The sequence below is a fragment of the Mustela erminea genome, chromosome 13 (assembly GCF_009829155.1).
Source record: "Mustela erminea isolate mMusErm1 chromosome 13, mMusErm1.Pri, whole genome shotgun sequence".
Lineage (NCBI taxonomy): Eukaryota > Metazoa > Chordata > Mammalia > Carnivora > Mustelidae > Mustela > Mustela erminea.
The window spans coordinates 79,283,042-79,304,479 of NC_045626.1; the positions used below are offsets into that span (position 1 = coordinate 79,283,042).

Below are 21,438 nucleotides of genomic sequence, written 5' to 3' on the forward strand. Positions count from 1 at the left end.
CAGAGGAGTGAACTGGGCTACAGAGAGAGTGTGAACATTCGAAGTAGGTTTGGATCATCACTCAAGGTGTGGACAGGGTGAGAGAGTGAAAGGAGGGGGCTGTGACTGAGGTCCCAAGGCACCCCTCCTTCTCCCACCCCCCCAACAGCAGCCACCCAGAGGGAGAACCAGGAGAAGGTGAGGACCCCGCATTTCCCGAAGAGGCTTGGTGAACACTGTCCACCTCTGCCACTGGATTTTCAGGAGGGAAGGCCCAGATTCTGTCCCAGATTTGCCACACTCCAGGCGCTGCTCTAAACCTCTCTATTTTCATGACTGTGGTAGCAGCAACAGATGCAGCGTTCCTACCCCCAGACTCCTACATTGAAGCTCTAACCCCTTAAGACCTCAGAATACGACTGTATCTTTGGGACACCCGGCTGGCTCGGTAGATAGAGCACGTGACTCTTGATCTCAGGGTTGTGAGTTCAAGTCCCATGTTGTGTGTAGAGATGACTTTAAAATAATAATAATAAAGCCACTTAAATTAATAAAGAGAGGGTCTTTAAAGTCATCAGGGTGGCCCTGTAATCTAAGAGGACTGGTGTCCTTCTAAGAGGAGATGCGGACACAGGAAGGGCCATGTGGGGAAGGTGGCCATCTACAAGCCATGGAGACCGGCCTCAGAAGACCCTAACCCTGCCTGCTCCCCGATCTCAAGCTTCTAGCCTCTAGAACTGTGGAGAGATAAATTTCTGTCAAGCCAATCTGGGCTGCTTTGTTATGGTGTGCTAGCAGACTAATACAAGCTGCAATGCCCTTTTGAACAAATTTATGGAGCTGAAATTCACACAACATCCAATTAAATGTTTTAGTTCTTTTTAAAAAAAAATATTTTATTGGGGTGCCTGGGTGGCTCAGTCAGTTAAGCCACTGCCTTTGGCTCAGGTCATGGTCTCAGGGTCCTGGAATCGAGCCCCGCATCGGGCTTTCTGCTCAGCGGGGAGCCTGCTTCCTCCTCTCTCTCTGCCTGCCTCTCTGCCTGCTTGTGATCTCTCTCTGTCATTAAATAAATAAAATCTTTTAAAAATATATTTTATTTATTTATTTGACAGACAGAGATCACAGGCAGGCAGAGAGGCAGCAGAGGGAGGAGGAAGCAGGCTCCCCGCTGAGCAGAGAGCCCGATGTGGGGCTGGATCCCAGGACCCTGGGATCACGACCTGAGGCAGAGGCTTTAACTGTTCACTGAGCCACCCAGGTGCCCCGGTTCATTTTTTTTTTTTTTAAGTGAGCTCTATGCCCAATGCAAGGCTCAAACTCACAACCCAGAGATCAAGAGTCCCACACTCTTCTGACTAAGCCTGCCAGGTGCTCCTAAAATTAAACATTTAAAAATGAATGATTCGGTGGCATTTAGTACATTCACAATGTTGTGCAACCACCTCCTCCATCTAGTTCCAAAAATATTGCCATCTCTCCAAAATAAAACCTGTACCCATGAAGCAGTATCTCCCGATTCCCCCATGACACCCTTTTACCCAGCACTTTCCCTGTGTCAGGCCTCTGTGCAAAGCACTTTACGTCAATGTACTCACTGAATTCTCATGACCATCCCAGGAGGCCAGCATTCTTCTTAATATCCCCATTTTACAGATGAGAGGCTTTCCCTCAGAAAGTCTGACCTGCTCTAGCTAAACAGCTGGTTGGACAATTGCAAATAGGTAATTACTGAGGATCTGCTATGTAAGGGGCCTGAGCCAAATCACGGGACACCCACCCGTGAATCAAATACAGTCCTGATGCTAAAGTTGCTTTTGATCTAGCAGGAAAGACGAAGGTGGAACAGTTAAATGTTAATTCAGTAAGTAATGACAAGACTGAAAAGTGCTGGGAAGGAATCCTATCTGGGGCAGCGGGGCTGCGCTGAGGGAAAGGAGGTCATCGGGAGAGGTTAAACCAAGCGCTGGAGGAAGAGGAGAAGTAGCTAGGAGGAGGTCATTTTAGCACAAAATATATTCCAGGCATACATGTGAAGGCCAGAAGAGGAAGGAAAGAGACCAGGCTGACTGGGGTGTGACTAGTGAAGGAAAGAATGGCTTCAAATAGATAAGGAGAGGTAAACTGGGGACTATCCCTTTGCAACAATGTAAGGAATTTCAGATTCATTTCTTTTTTTTTTTTTTTTAAGATTTTATTTATTTATTTGACAGACAGAGATCACAAGTAGGCAGAGAGGCAGGCAGAGAGAGAGAGAGGAGGAAGCAGGCTCCCTGCTGAGCAGAGAGCCCAACATGGGGCTTGATCCCAGGAACCTGGGATCATGACCTGAGCCGAAGGCAGAGGCTTTAAACCACTGAACCACCCAGGCGCCCCAGGAATTTCAGATTCATTTCTGAGGGCAGTAAGTGAGCCTCCCTGTACTGACAGCAGACCCTGACCCCAACTGGACTTTGAGCTCCCGTGGGCAAGGGCACCATCTTACTCACATCTGTATCCCCAAGGCACACAACACAGGGCTCCGGTTAAAAATATTTACTTCGTATTTATTAATAATAAATATATATGTATTATATACATTGTATATTATAAATATTTATAATAACAATTATATTATAATGATAATTATGTTTAATGATTTTGTATATTTAATAAATATTATTATAATAATAGAATCGCTGCTGATCCATCCTGCATGCTTCTAATAATAATAATTAGTAGTAGTAATAGTATTGGTGCAGGCACTGAATTACCTGGATGGTAATTCCTGCTTTAAGGGTTCAAAGCCAGGCTCTATCACTTTCTGTATCTGTGACTCTGAACCAGAGACTTCCACCTTTATGAGCCTTGGTTTCCGTATTCGTAGAATAGGTTTAATTACAGAATCCAACAGAGAGGGTTCTACTAGAGGAGAAAGAAATGAAAAATGCTTGGCACAGCACCCACTCAAGAATATTAAATTAGCGGTTATTACAGCATACTGGTTTAGAGCACAGTCAAGCAGAAGTCAAGTGGCTCTGAATTAACATCTAGTACACGGGATTCTGAGCAAGGCCCTTTAGCTCCCTGAGCCTCAGTTTCCCCCTGTGTAACTCGGGGAGGTAAGAATTGATGGGGTTATTGGGAAGGACCGCTGAGCTCATGCACAGGAAGCGCTCCGGACACACAAGATGGAAGCTGCTATGACCCCCTCAACCAGCCCCCCCCCGCCGCCGGCTCCCTCCACACCCGGGTTCGCCGCTGCGGGACCCACCGCGCAGTTGACAAGATCGGGTTTCCCTCCGCGGGCTATAACGGGCAGCCCGCAGCCCGCAGCCCGCAGCCCACAGCCGGCAGCCCGGGTCGAGAGGGTGTGGCCACGGGCGTGGGCGGAGCGATCCGTACGCCCGCCCCTCGAGGCGGGTGGGCGGGGCGAAAGGGGCGCCCTGGCGCGCGCGCGCGCGACGGGCCCAGGTACGCGGACAAGATGGCGGCAGCAGTGGTCGACAGCGCTATGGAGGTGGTGCCGGCGCTGGCGGAGGAGGCCGCGCCGGAGGCGGCGGGCCTCAGCTGCCTAGTCAACCTGCCCGGCGAGGTGCTGGAGTACATCCTGTGCAGCGGTTCGCTGACGGCCGCCGACATCGGCCGCGTCTCCAGCACCTGCCGGCGGCTGCGCGAGCTGTGTCAGAGTAGCGGGAAGGTGTGGAAGGAGCAGTTCCGGGTGAGGTGAGCCCGCCGCCCCGCCACCCAGCCGCCCGCGCCCCCGCCCCGCGCCCCCCGGGTCCGGGCCTGGCCGGCCAGCGCCGCCGCCTCCCAGCCCGCGCGCGGACCCCCTTCCCGGAGGCCACCCCCGGACCCCTGCCCGCGGACCGACAGACAAAGGCCTCCAGGCCGCCGGCTCCCCGGGCCCCTGAGGTCCACGCCGCGCGGACCCGCCGCTGCCCAAATTCGCATCGGGAAGCGCCCGGCAGCCGGGGCCCGCCATAGAGGGTGACGACGATTAGGATCGCCGCGGATCCATCCTGCGCGCTTCTTTGTGCCCGACTCCGAGCTAAAATGTTTACATGGATCTGGCGATGCCGTGATCCTAACAGCCCTTGGAGGAAGCGGACGCGGCATTCCCGGGTTGCGGACCGAGAGCACAGATTTCGGTGTGGGGATCCCGGATAAATCTGGCCGTGGCACACTTGCCTTATGACCTTGGTGGGGTGGTTAGCGACTTCCCTTTAATTTTGAGCCTCATTCATGGACTTTCTACGGTGATCATCAGACCTACCTTTCACTGTAGTTATTAAATGAGATGATGTGTAAGGAGCATTTACGCAGGGCCTGGCCCTTGGGAGGCGCGCGATCAATGTTAGCAGCCCTTGTGGTCCCTGTTATTGTTGCTGCAACTGTCCCCATTTTACTGATGGGGAGTGAAGACAGAGCCATTCCTACTGCTACGCCAAGGTCACGCCGCGAGCTGCGTGCCGGGTGGAGATTTGAACGAGGGCCACCACCGGGGCCCCTGGTGCCACTAAACCATAGTGCTTGCCCTGTTTCTCAAGGCTGCCTTTGATTCCTGTGTCTGCCTTTGAGTCTCTGTTAAGCTGAGAGGGTTTTTCTCTCCTTGTAGGTGGCCTTCCCTTATGAAACACTACAGCCCCACCGACTACGTCAATTGGTTGGAGGAGTATAAAGTTCGGCAAAAAGCTGGGTTAGAAGCCCGGAAGATTGTAGCCTCATTCTCAAAGAGGTTCTTTTCAGAGCACGTAAGGATCCGTTGATGTAGCTCCCCGCTTTTGCCTGCTAGTGGGGTCTGGGTCTGGGTCTGTAGGCATTAGCTCATCTAGCTCTTTCTGATACTCCTTTTTCAGTTCTCTCACAATCCCTGACTCACTTAGATGGCCGCAAGAGTCATTGTGTCCTTTTCCTCCCGTCCAACAACACGAAGCCATTTGTCCCTGCCAGCTTTACTTTTCTAAAGCCAGAGAGAGAATGGGGAATGGGGAGGGAGGGAGGGACCTGCCGCACAATGTAGAGGGAATCCAGATCAGCATTATTTCTCCTCCAGGAGGTTAAACGTATTTTTCACAGCCTCTGCTTGAGTTAGGAGATCACCGGCGATCGAACACTACAGATTTTTTGCCCAGTTGTTTTCCCAGAAGGGTTGACGAAATTCATACGGTTTTTCTTCTCTGGCTTTGCAGGTTCTAACTAACCAGTAGTGAATAGCATTGTTTCTTAAGTTAACAAGAGGATTAGAAGCTATCTGCAAATCAGAATTATTACTCCCTCAGTTAAATGATCTTGCATTCATTGTCCATGAAAAGTTTTTTGTTTTATGTTTTTTTATTATTGCTGAAATGCATGTTTTTTTGTAGTTATTTTTGTTTTCCCACAAAGTGTTTCAGAAGTTTATTAGGTTAAGATTCTTAACTTTTCGTAATTCTGGGGCATAGTTCACGTTACTATTTTAAATTTATTTATTTATTTTTTAAAAGATTTTATTTATTTGACAGAACCAGAGAGCACAAGCAGATCTTGAATGGCAGAGGGAGAGGGAGAAGCAGGCTCCCCACTGAGCAGGGAGCCCGATGTGGGGCTCTATTCCAGGACCTTGGGATCATGACCTGAGCCAAAGGCAGAGGGCTTAACAGTCTTGAGCCACCCAGGCACCCCATAAATTTATTTCTGATTGAGGACCTAGACGTAAAGCCAGTCTGATTTATTTATTTTGGGGGGCTTGGGGTTTTTTGTTTGTTGTTTTAAGTAAACTGTATGCCCAGTGTGGAGTTTGAACTCAGGACTCTGAGGTCAAGAGTCACATGCTCTACTGAGTGAGCCAGTCAGGTACCCCTGATTTATTTTACTACCCTGGTTTACTGAAGATTAATTCCTCTTTTCTTACTCTCTTCCTTTTTTTTTTAAGATTTTATTTTTAAGTAGTTTTTGCACTCAGTGTTTGTTGATACTAAGGTGGACAGAATTGATGTTCTATTCTGGATAAGCCTTGCCCTGGCTAGAAGCATTCATATCACATTTTAAAACTGATACAAAATGTCTGTACACACATATTTGGGTGCTAGATGTTTTTGACGTACTTGGTCGTGACCTACTAGTTTGCATCCTCTAATTCTAGTCCAGCTGGTTTTGTGTGCATTTTTAACAGCCTGTGTATTTGTGTAATAATGATGAATTATTGTGTTTTTTTCCTTAGCTCCCTCTTTCCGTGTATGACTGCCTAATTAGAAATATGTCAAGGACTTTGAACATAGCAGGAATAGATTTAAGATTGATCTGTGGGCGGATGATTACTTTGGCTCAGGACCCTTAAATTCTTGCGTGCACACAGGTTTATATGAAATTTCCTGCCTACTTTCAAACAAAATGGGAGAAGTAATAGAATTTTAAAGCTCACTGGTACCACCACCTTAATTTACCTTGCAGAAAACAGGCCCAGTGGGTTAAGTGAATTGCCCAAGGTACTAGGCTTCTCTCTGGCCCTTTGCTCCAGCTTGAGTACAACATAAATTGCATGAAATCACTGTTGTAAATTATGATATTTTGTATTTCTAATCCTTGTTTCAGAGCTGGTTTTTCTCACATTAGTACTCTGAGTAATTTCAGAAATTCCAGACCATGAAAATATAATTAATTTGCAACTGGCAGTAAGAGCTGAACAAATTATTGTTACTCCCCATGTTACTTTCCACCCATGGTGGGTGGTGCAGGCTAGTGTAGGACAGCTGTTACTGCTTCCACGCACTTGAGCATCTCTGTTTGCAACTCAGAATTGTGTGTGAGAGTGACAGATTATTCATTGCCTGTTATTGAGGCCTGTTTGTATGTGTCTCCTTCATAGGTCCCTTGTAATGGTTTTAGTGACATTGAGAATCTTGAGGGACCCGAGATATTTTTTGAGGATGAATTGGTGTGCATCCTAAATATGGAAGGAAGGTAAGTCATGGTTTTAGCAGGGATTGTTTTTTGTTTGTTCATTCTAATAATGCCCAGAATTAACTGCTGTAATTTGTATGTGGCTGAACCCTGGGATATGTTTTCCAAATATTTCATGTCTTGCTATAGTTATATTTTTAAAAAAAATTCTGTATAAATAATGTTAATACACTGAGACAATTGATGTTTAAAGAAACCTTACAAAAATCCTTTTGGAAGGAAAAGAGAATTCGTGTTTATTCCTGCTATGGGGTAAATACTGTGCTCGGCACTCATATCTATTATGTCATTTAGTAATATAAACTACCCTTCCTTTATGATCTCTCCACCTACCATCACCAAATTTGTCTGTTATGGATTTTTTAAAATTAATTAGGCATGTTTTAATTTAATGGAGGATTTTTTTTAATGATTTCTGAATTTCGTTAAGAAATAATCTTACTTTGGCCATGAACATTGTTGGCATCTGATTGAACCTCTCTCTCTTCTGATCAAGAAGAATCCACCATCTTTTGTTTGTTGTTTAAAATTTTTTATGTCTCATATTTTCTGCTGTGAAGGTTATTTTCCAATTTATCTAAAAGATGACCTGGCTTCCAGTTTGACATACCTATGAAAAAGATTTTCTGCTCTGAAAGTTCTGGAAACTATTAGTGATAGAAGATAAGAAGGCTAGCTTAGCATCTCCCTTAGAGCTTACTGTGCAGTATCTCACAAACAAGTTGTAGGATATTTTCCTTGTTCTTTTTAAAGGGGTTTAAGAGAGAGAGCTATCTATCAGTGGAACAACTGTAGGGGAGAGGTAAGATGTGCCACTATTCTAGGCCTTGGATGAGTTCAGATGCAGAGGTCATTTTTCCGTTTCTATTTTGGTTTATCTATAAATGAATTGGAGTATGATCTAATAGTCAGTATTGTGCAGCCTTAAAAATAAAAGCTGACCTGTCTTTTTTACATATATATGAGTATACTTTCAAATACATAAACGTAGTGTCAAATATATTAAGTTTATTGGTTGTTTTAGTTTTGATTTGATGTTGAGTGCAGACTTTGTTTTTTCTTGCTTACGTTGTTTCTCTCTTCCTCCCCACTCCCTCCATTTGCATTGGCTTTCCCTGTCCCACCCCTGTGGTTACTGAGGACAGCTTAGCCTATGTTCTGACGTGCTCATACACATCAGTATATATGGGAATGGAGGGAGATGATTTATTTCACAGAATTGTGATCATAAAATAGGTGCTTTTCTGTATCTTTTTTTTTTTATTCAGCATTACCTTGTGGAAATCTAATCAACTGATAAAAAGTCAAATTCACTTTATTAATGGCTATATACTATTTTACAGTACACACTGTAACTTATTTAACTATCCTACTGTTGATGACCAACCACTTTCTTCTCCATCTTATGTTATTGTGGAGGATATTGGTTTTTGTGGTCTAATTTCTAAGTAATAAGCTCCTGGGAATGAATGTCCAAGGTCAGACTATAGAATGTTATGAAAATCATAAAAGATAGCATGCCCTTGACTGGGGAGACTTACCGTTACAAAAATGTCAGTTCTTCTAAAATTAACACATAACCCTGGTGCCATTCCAATTAGGATCCAAAAAGAGTTTTTTTGTTTTAATTGGATGATATGCTGAGAAGAATAAATTCACTAGACAAGTCGGAAAAAAATTTTTTAAATAATCACATTGTAAATTTTGCATCCCTAGGTAATAGGACATAGATGAAGCTCGCTATAACCAAAACAGTGTTTAATTAGAAGTTGAGAGCTACATCAGTGACAAAGAAGAATTCAAAAACGTGTTCCAGCATAGAACATAATTTAATATATTTAAAGGCAGAGGGGAAAAGGTGCCATATTTAGTGATTGTTATTGGAAGTAACTGAATATTCATCTAGAAGAAAGTAAAACTGCTATCATATACAAAAATTAAGTTCCAGAAGATTAAATAACCTAAATTTAAAAATTATCACCATGAAAATCCCTCAATAAAATAGCAAACTTTGTGTCTAATCTAGGGAGACCTACTTAACTAAGACCAATGATACAGAAACAATACAAGAATATAGACAGGGTTTTTTGTTTTTTTCTTAAGATTTAAAATTTTTTTTGACAGAGACACAGCAAGAGAGGGAACACAAGCAGGGGGAGTGGGAGAGGAAGAACAGGCTTCCTGTAGAGCAGAGAGCCTGATGCAGGGCTCGATCCCAGGACCCTGGGATCATGACCTGAGCCCAAAGCAGATGCTTACCGACTGAGCCACCCATGCACCCCTAAACAGAGAGTTTTGCAATAAAAAATAAACTTCTTTTGACCAAAGAAACCATAAAGAAGTCAGTAGAATTCTTAAAATTTCTTTCTTTTTTTTTTTTTTTTTTTAAGATTGTATTTATTCATTTGACAGAGAAAGAGACAGCAAGAGAGGGAATACAAGCAGGGGAAGTGGGAGAGGGAGAAGCAGGCTTCCTGCTGAGCAGGGAGCCGATGTGGCACTGAATCTCAGGACCCTGGGATCATGACCTGAGCCGAAGCCAGACGCTTAATGACTGAGCCATGCAGGTGTCCCAAATTCTTAAAATTTCTAAGAAGAAATTGAAAAAGGTACAAAAGAGGAGGACATTCACAGAAGAGCAGATCCAAAGGGCTGAGAATCCTGTAGATCTTTAAATTCACTCTGCAAGGAAATCTTAAATAACAACGAAATACTGACTTTTTTACTTAGCAGACTGGTAAACATGACTAAACATGTGCAGCCAGCTAAAAAACACAGTTACTGTCTTTTTAGAAGTGAGTGTCATAGACATGTTACCTCTTGGCCTGACACATATTTTGAGCCTAAAATTGTTATTTTTAAATAAAAAAGAATACTCACATTTTAAAATATTTTCGGATGCTGGTTTTGTTGAAGGACCGTGTTTATATTCATTCTTGGCAAGTGCTTATTGTGCAAATATGGAAAGCATCGGAAGGAAGGATAGTTTTCCATAAATGCTGAAGCACCAATCTCAATATTTGAAAACAATTTGCATTTATGGTGTTCTTTGTGATCTTTAAAAAGAGTACATCTACAATAAAGATTTGAAACAACCTATTAAAAATGGCATATGCTGTGCCTGAGAAAATGACCCAGAGTGACCATCACTGAGACATATTTCAGTAAACCTACTGGATTTTAAAGACAGAAAAGTCTTTTGGGCAGCCAACCAAAAAAAAACGAAGTCACTTACAAGGTTAAAAGAATCAGAGTATCATCAAACTTCTCAACAATTGCACTGTGTCAGAGGAAAAAAGAGTAATGTATTTAAGATGCTGAAGGATCAGAAATGTCAGCCAAGGATTTTTATATCCAGCCAAACTGACTTCAAGTATAAAGGCTGCAAACTTAACCAGCTTGCGGGGACTTGGGGACTTTTGAGTCCTTCAGGAGAAATGTGGTAGAAAATGAGCTTCAAACAACCAAAACAACCAGAGAGACACTGGCACAAGGACTAATGGTGAGCATTAAATATGTATTTGCTTAGTTAATAGGGTCGAAAGTATTGTATGTAATGGTCATAAGTGTTTCCAGTATAGATCTAGTACAGTTGTTAAAGAAATGAGCAGAGAATAGGGGAGAATGGAAACAAATATTTAGCTGTTTTTAGTACTCATCAAGGTGATGAAAATATTGATCTTGTTTGTTATTCTGAGGCTGGGCATGTGTTTGCTTCTGAGATGTGGAATAAAGCAAACGAGTACCTAGGTAATATTCTAATTCATCTCTGGTGTTCTGGAGAAGTTGGATATTCCTGGAAGAAAAAAAGTTAGAGACACAAAACAGAAGATGTTTAGTTCTGAATTTGATTTAGAAGTGTCGGTATGAATTCCCGAGATGTGTTTAAAAATATGTAGGGGTGTGTATGTGGATACACACATATAGATACACTAGATTTATTATTTCTGTCTGTTGGAAAGGTCTAGAAACAATAACCAATCCAGTAGAAATGATGATCCCTAGTACCCAGGAGACGATCTTGATACACCCTTTCCCATCAAAAGAAGCCATGGTTTTGGGGAAAGGGCTGATTCTAGGTCTGATTCCAGGTCATTGTAAAAAGATGAGGCTGGAGCATCTTGGAAGTCTGGAACCAGATATCAGTAGAAGTACCAATATTTCATGTTTTAAGTGTTCAGGGGCCAACATGGAGAGGCTTCCATTGGCTAGAGATGTGATTTGAGCAGCAGAGTGAATAATAACTGGGATAGGTTGGATCACACCAACTGTGTATAGCTCTGTTAGTTCATAATAATACTCAGGAACAACTAATTGTTCACCTTTGGAGGATAATAAGAATCCAAATTATTTTGAAAAACAAAAGGAAAGACACGAGCGTTTATCCTGCCTTTCCTAAATACTGTGCCATTGGGGGAATCAAATAGTAGATGAGTGGAAATTATTCCTTATAGAAATGCTCCAGCTAATAAATGAAGAAAGGATGGTGGAATTAGAATATCACCACTTTGCAACTTCTAATGAATTAATGGACCTGGGCATTGAGGAGCAGTGGCTGCTAACATCACCGAAAGGGCCAGCCAAGGCATGATTGCCTCCTGATGGAAGGACTTCACTACCACCTGTGAAGTAGTCTTGCCAAATAAATGGAATCTGAATCTGATCAAGCATCTACATCCAATTTACAGGAAATTCAGAAGACAGAAGAACATGTGAAACCATACCTTGTGGAAGCAATCAGCCAATTCCAGACTGTGGGAAACTGCAGGTCACACAACCAGGTTTCTTCAACAAATCAAGTGCAAGGGAAAGAAAAGATGGAGGGGGATCCCATGCATTAAGAGACTTGAATGACCTCAAAATGGGCTAGACTTAGAGTGTTCGGGGATATACGTTTGGTGAGGCAATCGTGAGCATGGAGGTGTGGGTTGTGATGGCTGTAGATGGGAGAGAGGGCCCTGGAGGGCTCTGGGAGGTCTGCGAAGTTGTTTCTTAGCCTGATGGGTGGATATGAGGATGTTTGTCTTATCATGCATTGAGCTTAATTCATGAAGCTGTTTGTTTGTTTCATGCAGTTTTCTAGATTGGCATACCTTACAACTCAAAGGTTAAAAGCTGGTAGAACCTAGCTCTTCTGATTTTCATTTACTAACCGAAGAGTAAGAGTTCTGTCTTTCTTTTCTTTCTTTTTTTTTTTTTTTTTTAAGATTTCTTTTTTTTGAAAGTGAGCCAGAGAGAAAGCACAAGCAGGGTGGGGGAGAGGGGCAGCACAGAGGGAGAAGAAGCAGGCTCCCCACTGAGCAGGAAGCCCAGTGTGGGTCTTGATCCCGGGACCTGGAGATCATGCCCCGAGCTGAAGGCAGTTGCTTAACCGACTAAGCAACCAAGGCGCTCCAGAGAGTTCTGTATTTCTGAAGCCACACTGATAAACTAATCAGTCTCCCTCCTATTTCCCATGATCCATGTGTGCATTTGGAATATCTGGTGAAGCATTTCATTTACTTAGCAAGTATTAAGCATCTGCTGTGTACCAGGCTCTCTCTCAGGCACTGAGAATACACTAGTGAACAACACAAAAAGCCCTGTCTTCATTGGGCTTCCATTCTTAGTGGGGGAGATCGTCACTAACCAACTTAAGATGATTGATTACATTAGAAGATTCGAATTGCTGTAAACAAATACTAATCAAGGAGGGTGTTTGGCTTGGTGGTGAGAGGAGACCTAACTCGAGATGACGTTTGAATGAAACCCTGAAAGGAGGCGAGGGTGCAGAGTGCAGATCCCCAGGGAAGGAATGTTGTCGTGGAGGAGCTGAGAGTACTGAGGCCTGAGGTGAGCACCACCAGGCGTGGTGAAGGAACGACAGGGAAGCGGTGTGGCCAGAGGCCTGGAGGAGGCAGGGAAGAGCAGGAATTGAGGTCAGAGGGGCCATGAGGGGAGAGTTTAAAGGACCTCTTAGGTCATCGTTAGGACTGGGGCTTTTACTTTGAGCAAAGTGGAAAACCCATGCTGTGACTTAGCATGCTCAGTGAGGCATTTGGACTGCCGTGTGGAGGGGAGACTGAAGGGGCAGGGTTGAAGCTGGGAGCTCAGTTCAGGTGCTTTTATAACGCAGACAGAAGATGTTGGGGACTTAGATGAGTGATTGAGAAGTGTTCACATGTCTGGTAGACTTTGAAGATAGATCGATTAGCACAGGTGGATGGGTTAGATGTGGCCTCTGAGAGCAAGCGAGCAAGGAGGCCAGGAGGTCTACAAGGTTTTTAGCCTAATTGCAATGGCAGATTACCTTTACCTGAGGGGGGGTGACTGGGAGGGGACGCATGCGCAAGGAGTTCACCAGACACCCAGGTGGGGATGTGGAGTAGCAGTCAGTTGTACAGATCTGGAGTTTAGAGCAGAAATGCATACTGGAAAATAAACTGAGGGCTGGAAATAATAGTGGAAATAATAATTTGGAAAATAATGGAAATAATACTTGAAATCGTGAGATGGGATGAGATCACCATGGAATAAGCATAGAAAGAGAAAAGCATTAGCCCAAGGCCTGAGTTCCCTAAGGCAGGTGCCCAGGGGCCAGCAAAGGATTCCAGATACCTCACCCCGTTTGTGAGCCTCAGCCAGCTGCCCCGGCTTTCAGGTTTCTCCTGGATTTCTTTTTAGTCAGTCTGAAGCCGAACAGGTCAGTGTTTCTTAGATTTCAGCACGAATAATCTAGTGTTGGTGACATATGCAAAGTCGTAAATTGTGCCGTCTGCCTCCATGATAACAAGTGCTGGGTGATCACGAAGCAATTATATTATTCTTGTTAAGTAGGCTCTTTACATCCTATGATCAGTGTGAAATAAAAATTAAGGTAATCAAGGTGTTAGTATCTTGATTCTCATTGACTTATTTTTGTTTGTTTTCCAGAAAAGCTTTGACCTGGAAATACTACGCTAAAAAAATTCTCTACTACCTACGCCAACAGAAAATTTTAAATAACCTTAAGGCATTTCTTCAGCAGCCTGATGACTATGAATCGTATCTTGAAGGTGAGGCTCTGACAGAGATCTTCTAACTAGCAGCTGAGTTGTCGCTCAGTACAGTAGTGGAGACCATCCTTGAGGGCGGGATTTTACAGTCTGATCAGTTAGACAGGCAGAACTGCTAACCGCAGAGCCAAGATTTTGCCAGTGTTTGGCTGTCAGCTAAAGAGACAGTGTTTTCTAAAGATGTACCGTCGGTTCAAAGCATGAGGCTGATAACTGAGCTAATGAGGTTAAATTCCCTTTTTCTGAGCTTTGAAGCATCATTTCCAAATCAGAAATAAATTTGTCCAGTTTTGTCTCCGTGTGACCTCGGGCAGATCCCTTCAGCTCCCCTCCCTGGTTGGAGCTGAATGAGGACCCAGTGTTCTTGTGCATCAGTGAGTCTGCATGTCCGTGACAAGAAGTGAGGAGAAAGAAGTCGAGTGGACAGACATGACGAACAGAATAACTTCGTTCCTGCTAAGTCAGACAAGAACAAAATGTGACTTCATTTTTTTAAACTAATTTAAATTCCTAGCGTATTGCATAAGCCCTGCCATAAATTACGGTTATGAAGTACAGATAGGACTGTTCATTCACTTTTTTTCTTTAAGATTTTATTTATTTGACAGATAGAGATCACAAGTAGGCAGAGAGGCAGGCAGAGAGAGAGAGGAGGAAGCAGGCTCCCTGCTGAGCAGAGAGCCGGATGTGGGGCTCGATCCCAGGACCCTGGGATCATGACCTGAGCTGAAGGCAGAGGCTTTAACCCACTGAGCCACCCAGGCGCCCCTGTTCATTCACTTTCATTCCCTCCTCCCTGTGACTTACTCTGTTCTTCAGTTTTCTTCCTTTCCAGTGCTGGCATGGTTGTGTCCCCATTTTATTCCTGTGGTCGTGTGGGCTGTCACCGCCTTTCCCAGCAGCCGCTTTCTAAGCAGTACTTGCTTTCTTGAGCCTCAAAGCCGCTGAGACCTAGCGCCGGTCCTACCTGAAACTTGGCCTTTTTTTTTTTTTTTTTTTTTTTTTAAATTAACTCTGCCTGCTTTTTAGTGACTGCCATAATCTGGGATCCCTCCCCCAAACCACGCCAAAGCCCAAACCTTTGCCTGTTACTCTCCAGGACACCCCCTTTGCTCCAGCCGGATCATTGTCCTCCCCTCCTGGCTGCTTATCTTCATTAGTGGTATTTTCATTTTTCTTAGAATTCCCTCTTAAATCCTGCTCGACCGCAGAAGTACAGTTCAGATTTAAACTTCCATTGCGTTTCTGCTGATTACTGCAACGCTTGCAGATTTACTCACCTCAGGAGGCTTGCGTGCCCTAGCACTGACTAGTAAACCATGGCACAGTGTGGGTTATTTGTTCTCCAGCTCATCATGAAGTTTCTTGTGTCCCTTGACCTTAACATGATTCTGATCACTGTGTACTCCACATTGCCTAGTGCAGGTTCTTCTTGATGCTGTAAAAGTCTCATCATCCAGAAGGAAGTGAAAAATCTGTTTCAGTTGATTAAACTCCAACAGCCTCACCACCCCGGAATCTTCTCCTGTGTGTCTTGGAGTGGAGAATCACCCCTATCTGTTTTTTCCCAGTGAGGAATTATTTGACAGGCTTTGTTTTTTGTAGCTTATTTATGAAGACTGACTTCTTTTTCATCTTCCAAATATGAAGTAATAGTACGATTTTCACTGACTCATCCAGATCGGTGCTATAGGCACTGGGTAGCCATTGAAGGTTGTTGAGCAAGTGGAAGTCAGCTCCAGGGTTTTGATCCATGGAGACTAACAAGAATAATCTGATAGGACTAATGCAGTCTAGAAATCATAGCATCAGGATGGATTGGACTTCAGGCAGTAGGTGAGGAAACCATCCCAAGAAATCCCAGGAGTCCGTGACTAGCTAAGGGGCAAAACTGGGACTGGCTCTCTTGATGCCTGCTTTCAGCTCCTTGCAGTGTAAGTAGGGGATCAAGAACCTGACCTCTTGAATTTAAAATGACTCCAAAAAAAAAAAGTCATAACTGCAGCTTCTCAAGTGAAAAGGTCTTATAACCAAATAATCAAGTTAGCCCTTTGGCATCTGGTTAGAAAATTGCCTAAGGCAGTAGAGAACCAAGCTGGATTCCAGAGACTATGTCTCTGGTCTACTTTGTCTAAGTCTTCAGCAGCAGGTTGGCTGAGTGTCAGTATTTCTCTGATTTGAAAGTACTGTCTCCTCTCCAAAGTTCATTCACTGTCTCATCTTTGAGGGGTACAAATTGTAGAAATCCCTCATTGAGGGTTTCAATTTTTAAAATTTTTAAAAGATTTTATTTATTCATTTGAGAGAGAAAGAGGGAGAGAGAGCGCACAAGCAGGGGGAGAGGCAAAGGGAGAGGGAGATGCAGATTCCCTGCTGAGCTGGGAGTCTGATGCGGGGCTCGATCCCAGGACCCCAAGATTGTGACCCGAGCCAAAGGCAGACACTTAACCATCGAGCCAGGTGCCCCTCAGCCTTTTTTTTTTTTTTAAGTAAAGTGATTGTCTTAAGCCATTATGTTTTCAGACTTCCTGGAAGGAGCTCCTTTATAGCGTTTATTTTTCTTTGTAATAGAATATGGGAACATGATTTGTCTCATGCCCATTTTTGAGTCCATAACCTTTGAGAGAGGATTTGGTTTATTTATTTATTTTAAAAGATTTTATTTATTTATTTGACACAGAGAGAGAGAGATCACAAGTAGGCAGAGAGGCAGGCAGAGAGAGGAAGGGAAGCAGGCTCCCTGCTGAGCAGAGAGCCCGATGCAGGACTCGATCCCAGGACCCTGGGATCACGACCAGAGCTGAAGGCAGAGGCTTTAACCCTCTGAGCCACCCAGGCGCCCCAGGTTTATTTTTTAAAAATAAAGTTTTTAGGGCGCCTGGGTGGCTCAGTGGATTAAGCCGCTGCCTTCGGCTCAGGTCATGATCTCAGTGTCCTGGGATCGAGCCCCGCATCGGGCTCTTTGCTCAGCGGGAGCCTGCTTCTCTCTCTCTCTCTGCCTGACTCTCCGCCTACTTGTGATTTCTCTCTCTGTCAAATAAATAAATAAAATCTTTAAAAAAAATAAAAATAAAAAATAAAGTTTTTAAACTCCTTTGTTGTGAGAATGTGACTCCTTCTCCGTGTACTAGCAGCAAGGTCTGTCCTCCACGAATGAAGCTTACCTGGGAAGATGATGCAAAGAACTGTGGCCCTAGGTGTCTGCGCTGAATGAGCAACTGCGAGGGAAAGGGTAAAAATAGCTTATTCAGTAATTCCTGTTCATTTTCAGGTGCTGTATATATTGACCAGTACTGCAATCCTCTCTCTGACATCAGCCTCAAAGATATCCAGGCCCAGATTGACAGCATCGTGGAGCTTGTTTGCAAAACCCTCCGGGGCATCAACAGCCGGCATCCCAGCTTGGCCTTCAAGGCAGGTGTGGAATTGCTTTCGATCCAGCCATATTTGCAAGAGAACCTAGCAGAGCGATTGGTTGATTTGAGAAGCTCTGCAGGGTGTTGCTCTGCCGTCACCAGAAAAGCAGTTAGTGACGCTACCACGTGCTCACCGGGAGATGTGAAAAGACTTCTGAGTTCATACTCGTTTCTCCACCCTGGACCGGCAGTACCTGCTGGGTCCTGTTGGGACACTGCTAGTGTCTTCGTAGTGCGGGTTGTTTGGGGCGATGGTCACACCTTGGGGAGTACTTGTGTCCTCAGAGTAGATCTCTGTGTTTCAGGCGAATCCTCCATGATAATGGAGATAGAACTCCAGAGCCAGGTGTTGGATGCCATGAACTATGTCCTTTACGACCAGCTCAAGTTTAAGGGGAACCGGATGGATTACTATAATGCCCTCAACTTGTACATGCACCAGGTAAATGTGGGTGAATTAAAACAGAACAATACATATTTTTTCAGCTCATTTTTGACCAATTGTGTCATCTTTGAGGGCAAATGCATTGTCTTTTCATCTCTCAGTGCCCAGGGAAACTCATTTTTGCCTCTACCATCAGGATATTGCTCTGGATTTTTATTCCTTAACTCTGTGTGAAAACCCTTGAGATCATTTTCTGTCTGGAAATAGGTATTTCTCTGACTTTGGTCAGTTTGTAGCTCACAAACACAAAACTGTTAAAACTAATCAGGTCTTTTTTCTGCACTGGCCTTTCAAAGAGTCAGAAGAAACTTGGCCGGCCATATCATTGATATTTAGTTTTTATGTCCTTTGTCCTCGGCACCGTTTTCAAATCTATTCTTTTGCCCTCTGTGCTACCCTAATTTTTTTTCTTTCCTTGGAATGGCCTTTTATTCTTTTTGGAAGACAGACCCCCTAAATCCCAGATCTGCAAACTTTCTCTGTCAAGGGTCAGAGGTTTTGGCTCTGCAGGCCATATGCCGTGTGTCCTCAATGCCCAGCTCTGCTGCTGGAGTTGAAAGGAGGCATGGACAACGCAAATGAGTGTGGCTGTGTTCCTTTGAAACTTCCTGTACGGATACGGAGATTTGAATTTCATGTGATTTTTATGTGTCACGGAATAGTATTCTTTTGGCTGTTTTTTTTAAATACTAAAGTGTTGACACTCTTCTTATGCATGCCCCATACAGAAACAGGCAGTGGAGTAGATCTGGCCCACAGACTGCAGTTTGCAGACCCCTTATCTAAAATAAATCAAATATTCCTCCACTTAAGCCACGAAAACCTAGTGTCATTCCCAATGCACAGCGGGTGCCCCGTAGCACTTACATGGTAGGAGCGATGAGGTGCGGTTCCTTTCCATGAACCTGAAGGATTTTTTTTCTCCTTTAGGTTTTGATTCGCAGAACAGGAATCCCGATCAGCATGTCCCTGCTCTACTTGACAATTGCCCGGCAGTTGGGGGTCCCACTGGAGCCTGTCAACTTCCCCAGTCACTTCTTGTTAAGGTGGTGCCAAGGTGCAGAAGGGTGAGTCACTAGGCCTCATCGTGACTGGGCCTCAGGATTCACTCCCGTGGTGGTGAGAGGAAGCGCAGGAACTGAACAGAGGTTCACCAGAGCACGGGGATGGGCCAGCTGTCCGATCCTTGGCCATCCGTGTCAGGACTCTGATTCTGGGAGAAGGGCACTCTGGATCTTTCTGTATTATTTCTTAAAGCTGCACGTGAATTTACAAGTCTCTCAAAGTATGTATAAAGAGTAGGACTAGAGGGCGCCTGGGTGGCTCAGTAGGTTAAAGCTTCTGCCTTGAGCTCAGGTCATGATCCCAGAGTCCTGGGATCGAGCCCCACATCGGGCTTTCTGCTCAGCAGTGAGCCTGCTCCCTCTCTCTCTCTGCCTGCCTCTCTGCCTACTTGTGATCTGTCTGTCAAATAAATAAATAAAATCTTAAAAAAAAAAAAAAAAAAAAGAGTAGGACTAGGAGTTCCACATTTCAGGTGGATCTCCAAGTCCCTTGTTACAAAGCACAACAGATCAAAGAGGTTTTTGTTTTGTTTTAAGGAATGTTGCTTTTTATTTATTTATTTATTTTTAACGTTTTTACTTAAATCCCAGTTAGTTCACATACAGCGTACTGTTAGTTTCAGGGGATTTGGCACTTCCTGTAGAATATCCAGAGCTCATCACCATAAGCCTTAATCCCCATCACCTATTTCATCCTTCCTACCACACCCCACCCGCCTCCCCTCTGGTAACCATGAGATTGTTCTCTGTAGTTAATAGTCTGTTTCTTGGTTTGCACCTCCTTTTTCCTCCCCTTTGCTCTTCTGTTTGTTAAATTTGACATATGAGTGAAAGCGTATGGTATTTGTCTTTTTCTGACTGACTTATTTTGCTTAGCCTTATATTCTCTAGGTCCATCGATATTGTTGGAAGTGGCAGGATTGCATTCTTTTTGATGGCTGAGTAATATTCCATTGTGAATAAGTATACCACTTCTTTCTCCACTTATCTGTTGATGGACACTTGGGCTGTTTCCACAGTTTGGCTGTTGTAGATAAAGCTGCTGTAAACATCAGACGGCACGTATCCCTTTGAATTAGTATTTTTGTACTAATTTTGTACTAATGCAGTTGCTGAGTCATAGGTCGGTTCTATTTGTAATTTTTTGAGGAACCTCCATATCGTTTCCCTCAGTGGCACCAGTTTGCATTCCCACCAACTGTGCAAGAGGGTTTCCCCTTTTTCCACATTCTCACCAATACATGTAGTTTCCTATGTTACTGAGTTTAGCCATTCTGACAGGTGTGAAGTGATAGCTCGTTATAGGTTTGATTTGCATTTCCTGGTAATGAGTGATACTAAGCATCTTGTCATGTGTCTGTTGGCCATCTGGATGTCTTCTTTGGGAAAACATCTATTCATGGCTTCTGCCCATCCTGTAGCTGGATCATTTGTTTCTTGGGTGCTGAGTTTTTTAAGGTTTTGTTGGTTTGTTCGTTTTTGTATTTAATAATCTCTATACCCAATCAGGGGCTCAAACTCACAACCCCAAGATCAAGAGTCGCACACTTCCCTGAGCCAGCCAGGTGCCCCAGTATAAGTTCTTTGTAGGTTTGGGATCTTAACCCCTTTATCAGATTTGTCATTTACAAGTATCTTCTCCCATCCCATAGGTTGTTTTTTGGTTTTGTTGTTTCCTTCACTATGCCGAAGCTTTTTATTTTAATGAAATCCCAGTAGTGTGTTTTTGCTTTTGTTTGCTTTGCCTCAGGAATCGTATCTAAAAAGAAGTTGCTGTGGTTGATGTAAAGAGGTTACAGCCTGTTTTCGCTAGGATTTTAATGGTTTCATGTCTCACATTTAGGGCTTTCATCCATTTTGAATTTTTGTGTTTGATTCTTTTGCGTATTCCTGTCCAGTTTTCCCAACACTGTTTGTTGAAGAGACTGTCTTTCCTCACTGGATATTTTCCTGCTTTATCAAAGTTTAATTGACCATGTAATTGTGGGTTTATTTCTGGGTTTTCTGTTCTGTTATATTGATCTACGTGTCTGTTTTGATGCCAGCACCATGCTGTTTGGAGATACTACAGCTTTATACTATATTTGAAGTCCGGAATTGTGATGCCTCGAGCTTCGCTTTGCTTTTTCATGGTTACTTTGGCTATTCTTGCCAAATGGATTCTAGCACAGAATGTCTTTTCATTTCTTTGTGTCTTCTTCGATTTCTTTAATCAGTGCTTTATCGTTTTCAGAGGACAGGTCTTTCACTTCTTTGGTTAGGTTTATTCCTAGGTATCCTACTGTTTTGGCGCAATTATGAATGAAATTGATTTTTTAAAAAATGAAATTGATTTTTAATTTTCTTCCTGCTGCTTCATTTTTGGTGTATGTAAATGCACCAGATATCTGTAGGCGGATTTTGTATCCTGTGACTTTATTTAGTGGAATCTTTTGGGTTTTCTATATAGAGTCTTGTGTCATCTGCAGATGGTGAGAGTTTGACTTCTTGCCTCTTTGGATGCCTTTTATTTTTGTTGTCTGATTGCAGTGGCTAGGACTTCGGTACTGTGTTAAATGACAGTGGTGGGAGTGGACATC

General features: G+C 43.7%; 1 protein-coding gene across 3 annotated transcripts in view; it reads left to right on the plus strand.

The window, feature by feature from the left end:
* The first annotated feature begins 3,384 nt into the window (after positions 1–3,384).
* FBXO21 (F-box protein 21) overlaps positions 3,385–21,438 on the plus strand; it is a 53,571-nt gene continuing 35,517 nt past the window's right edge. The window contains exons 1-7 of one of the 3 annotated variants that reach the window (XM_032309606.1): positions 3,385–3,684; positions 4,577–4,712; positions 6,806–6,900; positions 13,813–13,934; positions 17,206–17,352; positions 17,656–17,792; positions 18,726–18,862. In XM_032309606.1, the coding sequence (XP_032165497.1) occupies positions 3,446–3,684; positions 4,577–4,712; positions 6,806–6,900; positions 13,813–13,934; positions 17,206–17,352; positions 17,656–17,792; positions 18,726–18,862 (1,013 nt within the window). In that variant the 5' untranslated portion in view covers positions 3,385–3,445. The remainder of the gene's footprint in view (positions 3,685–4,576; positions 4,713–6,805; positions 6,901–13,812; positions 13,935–17,205; positions 17,353–17,655; positions 17,793–18,725; positions 18,863–21,438) is intronic. The other 2 variants (XM_032309604.1, XM_032309605.1) reach the window with 2 other exon arrangements.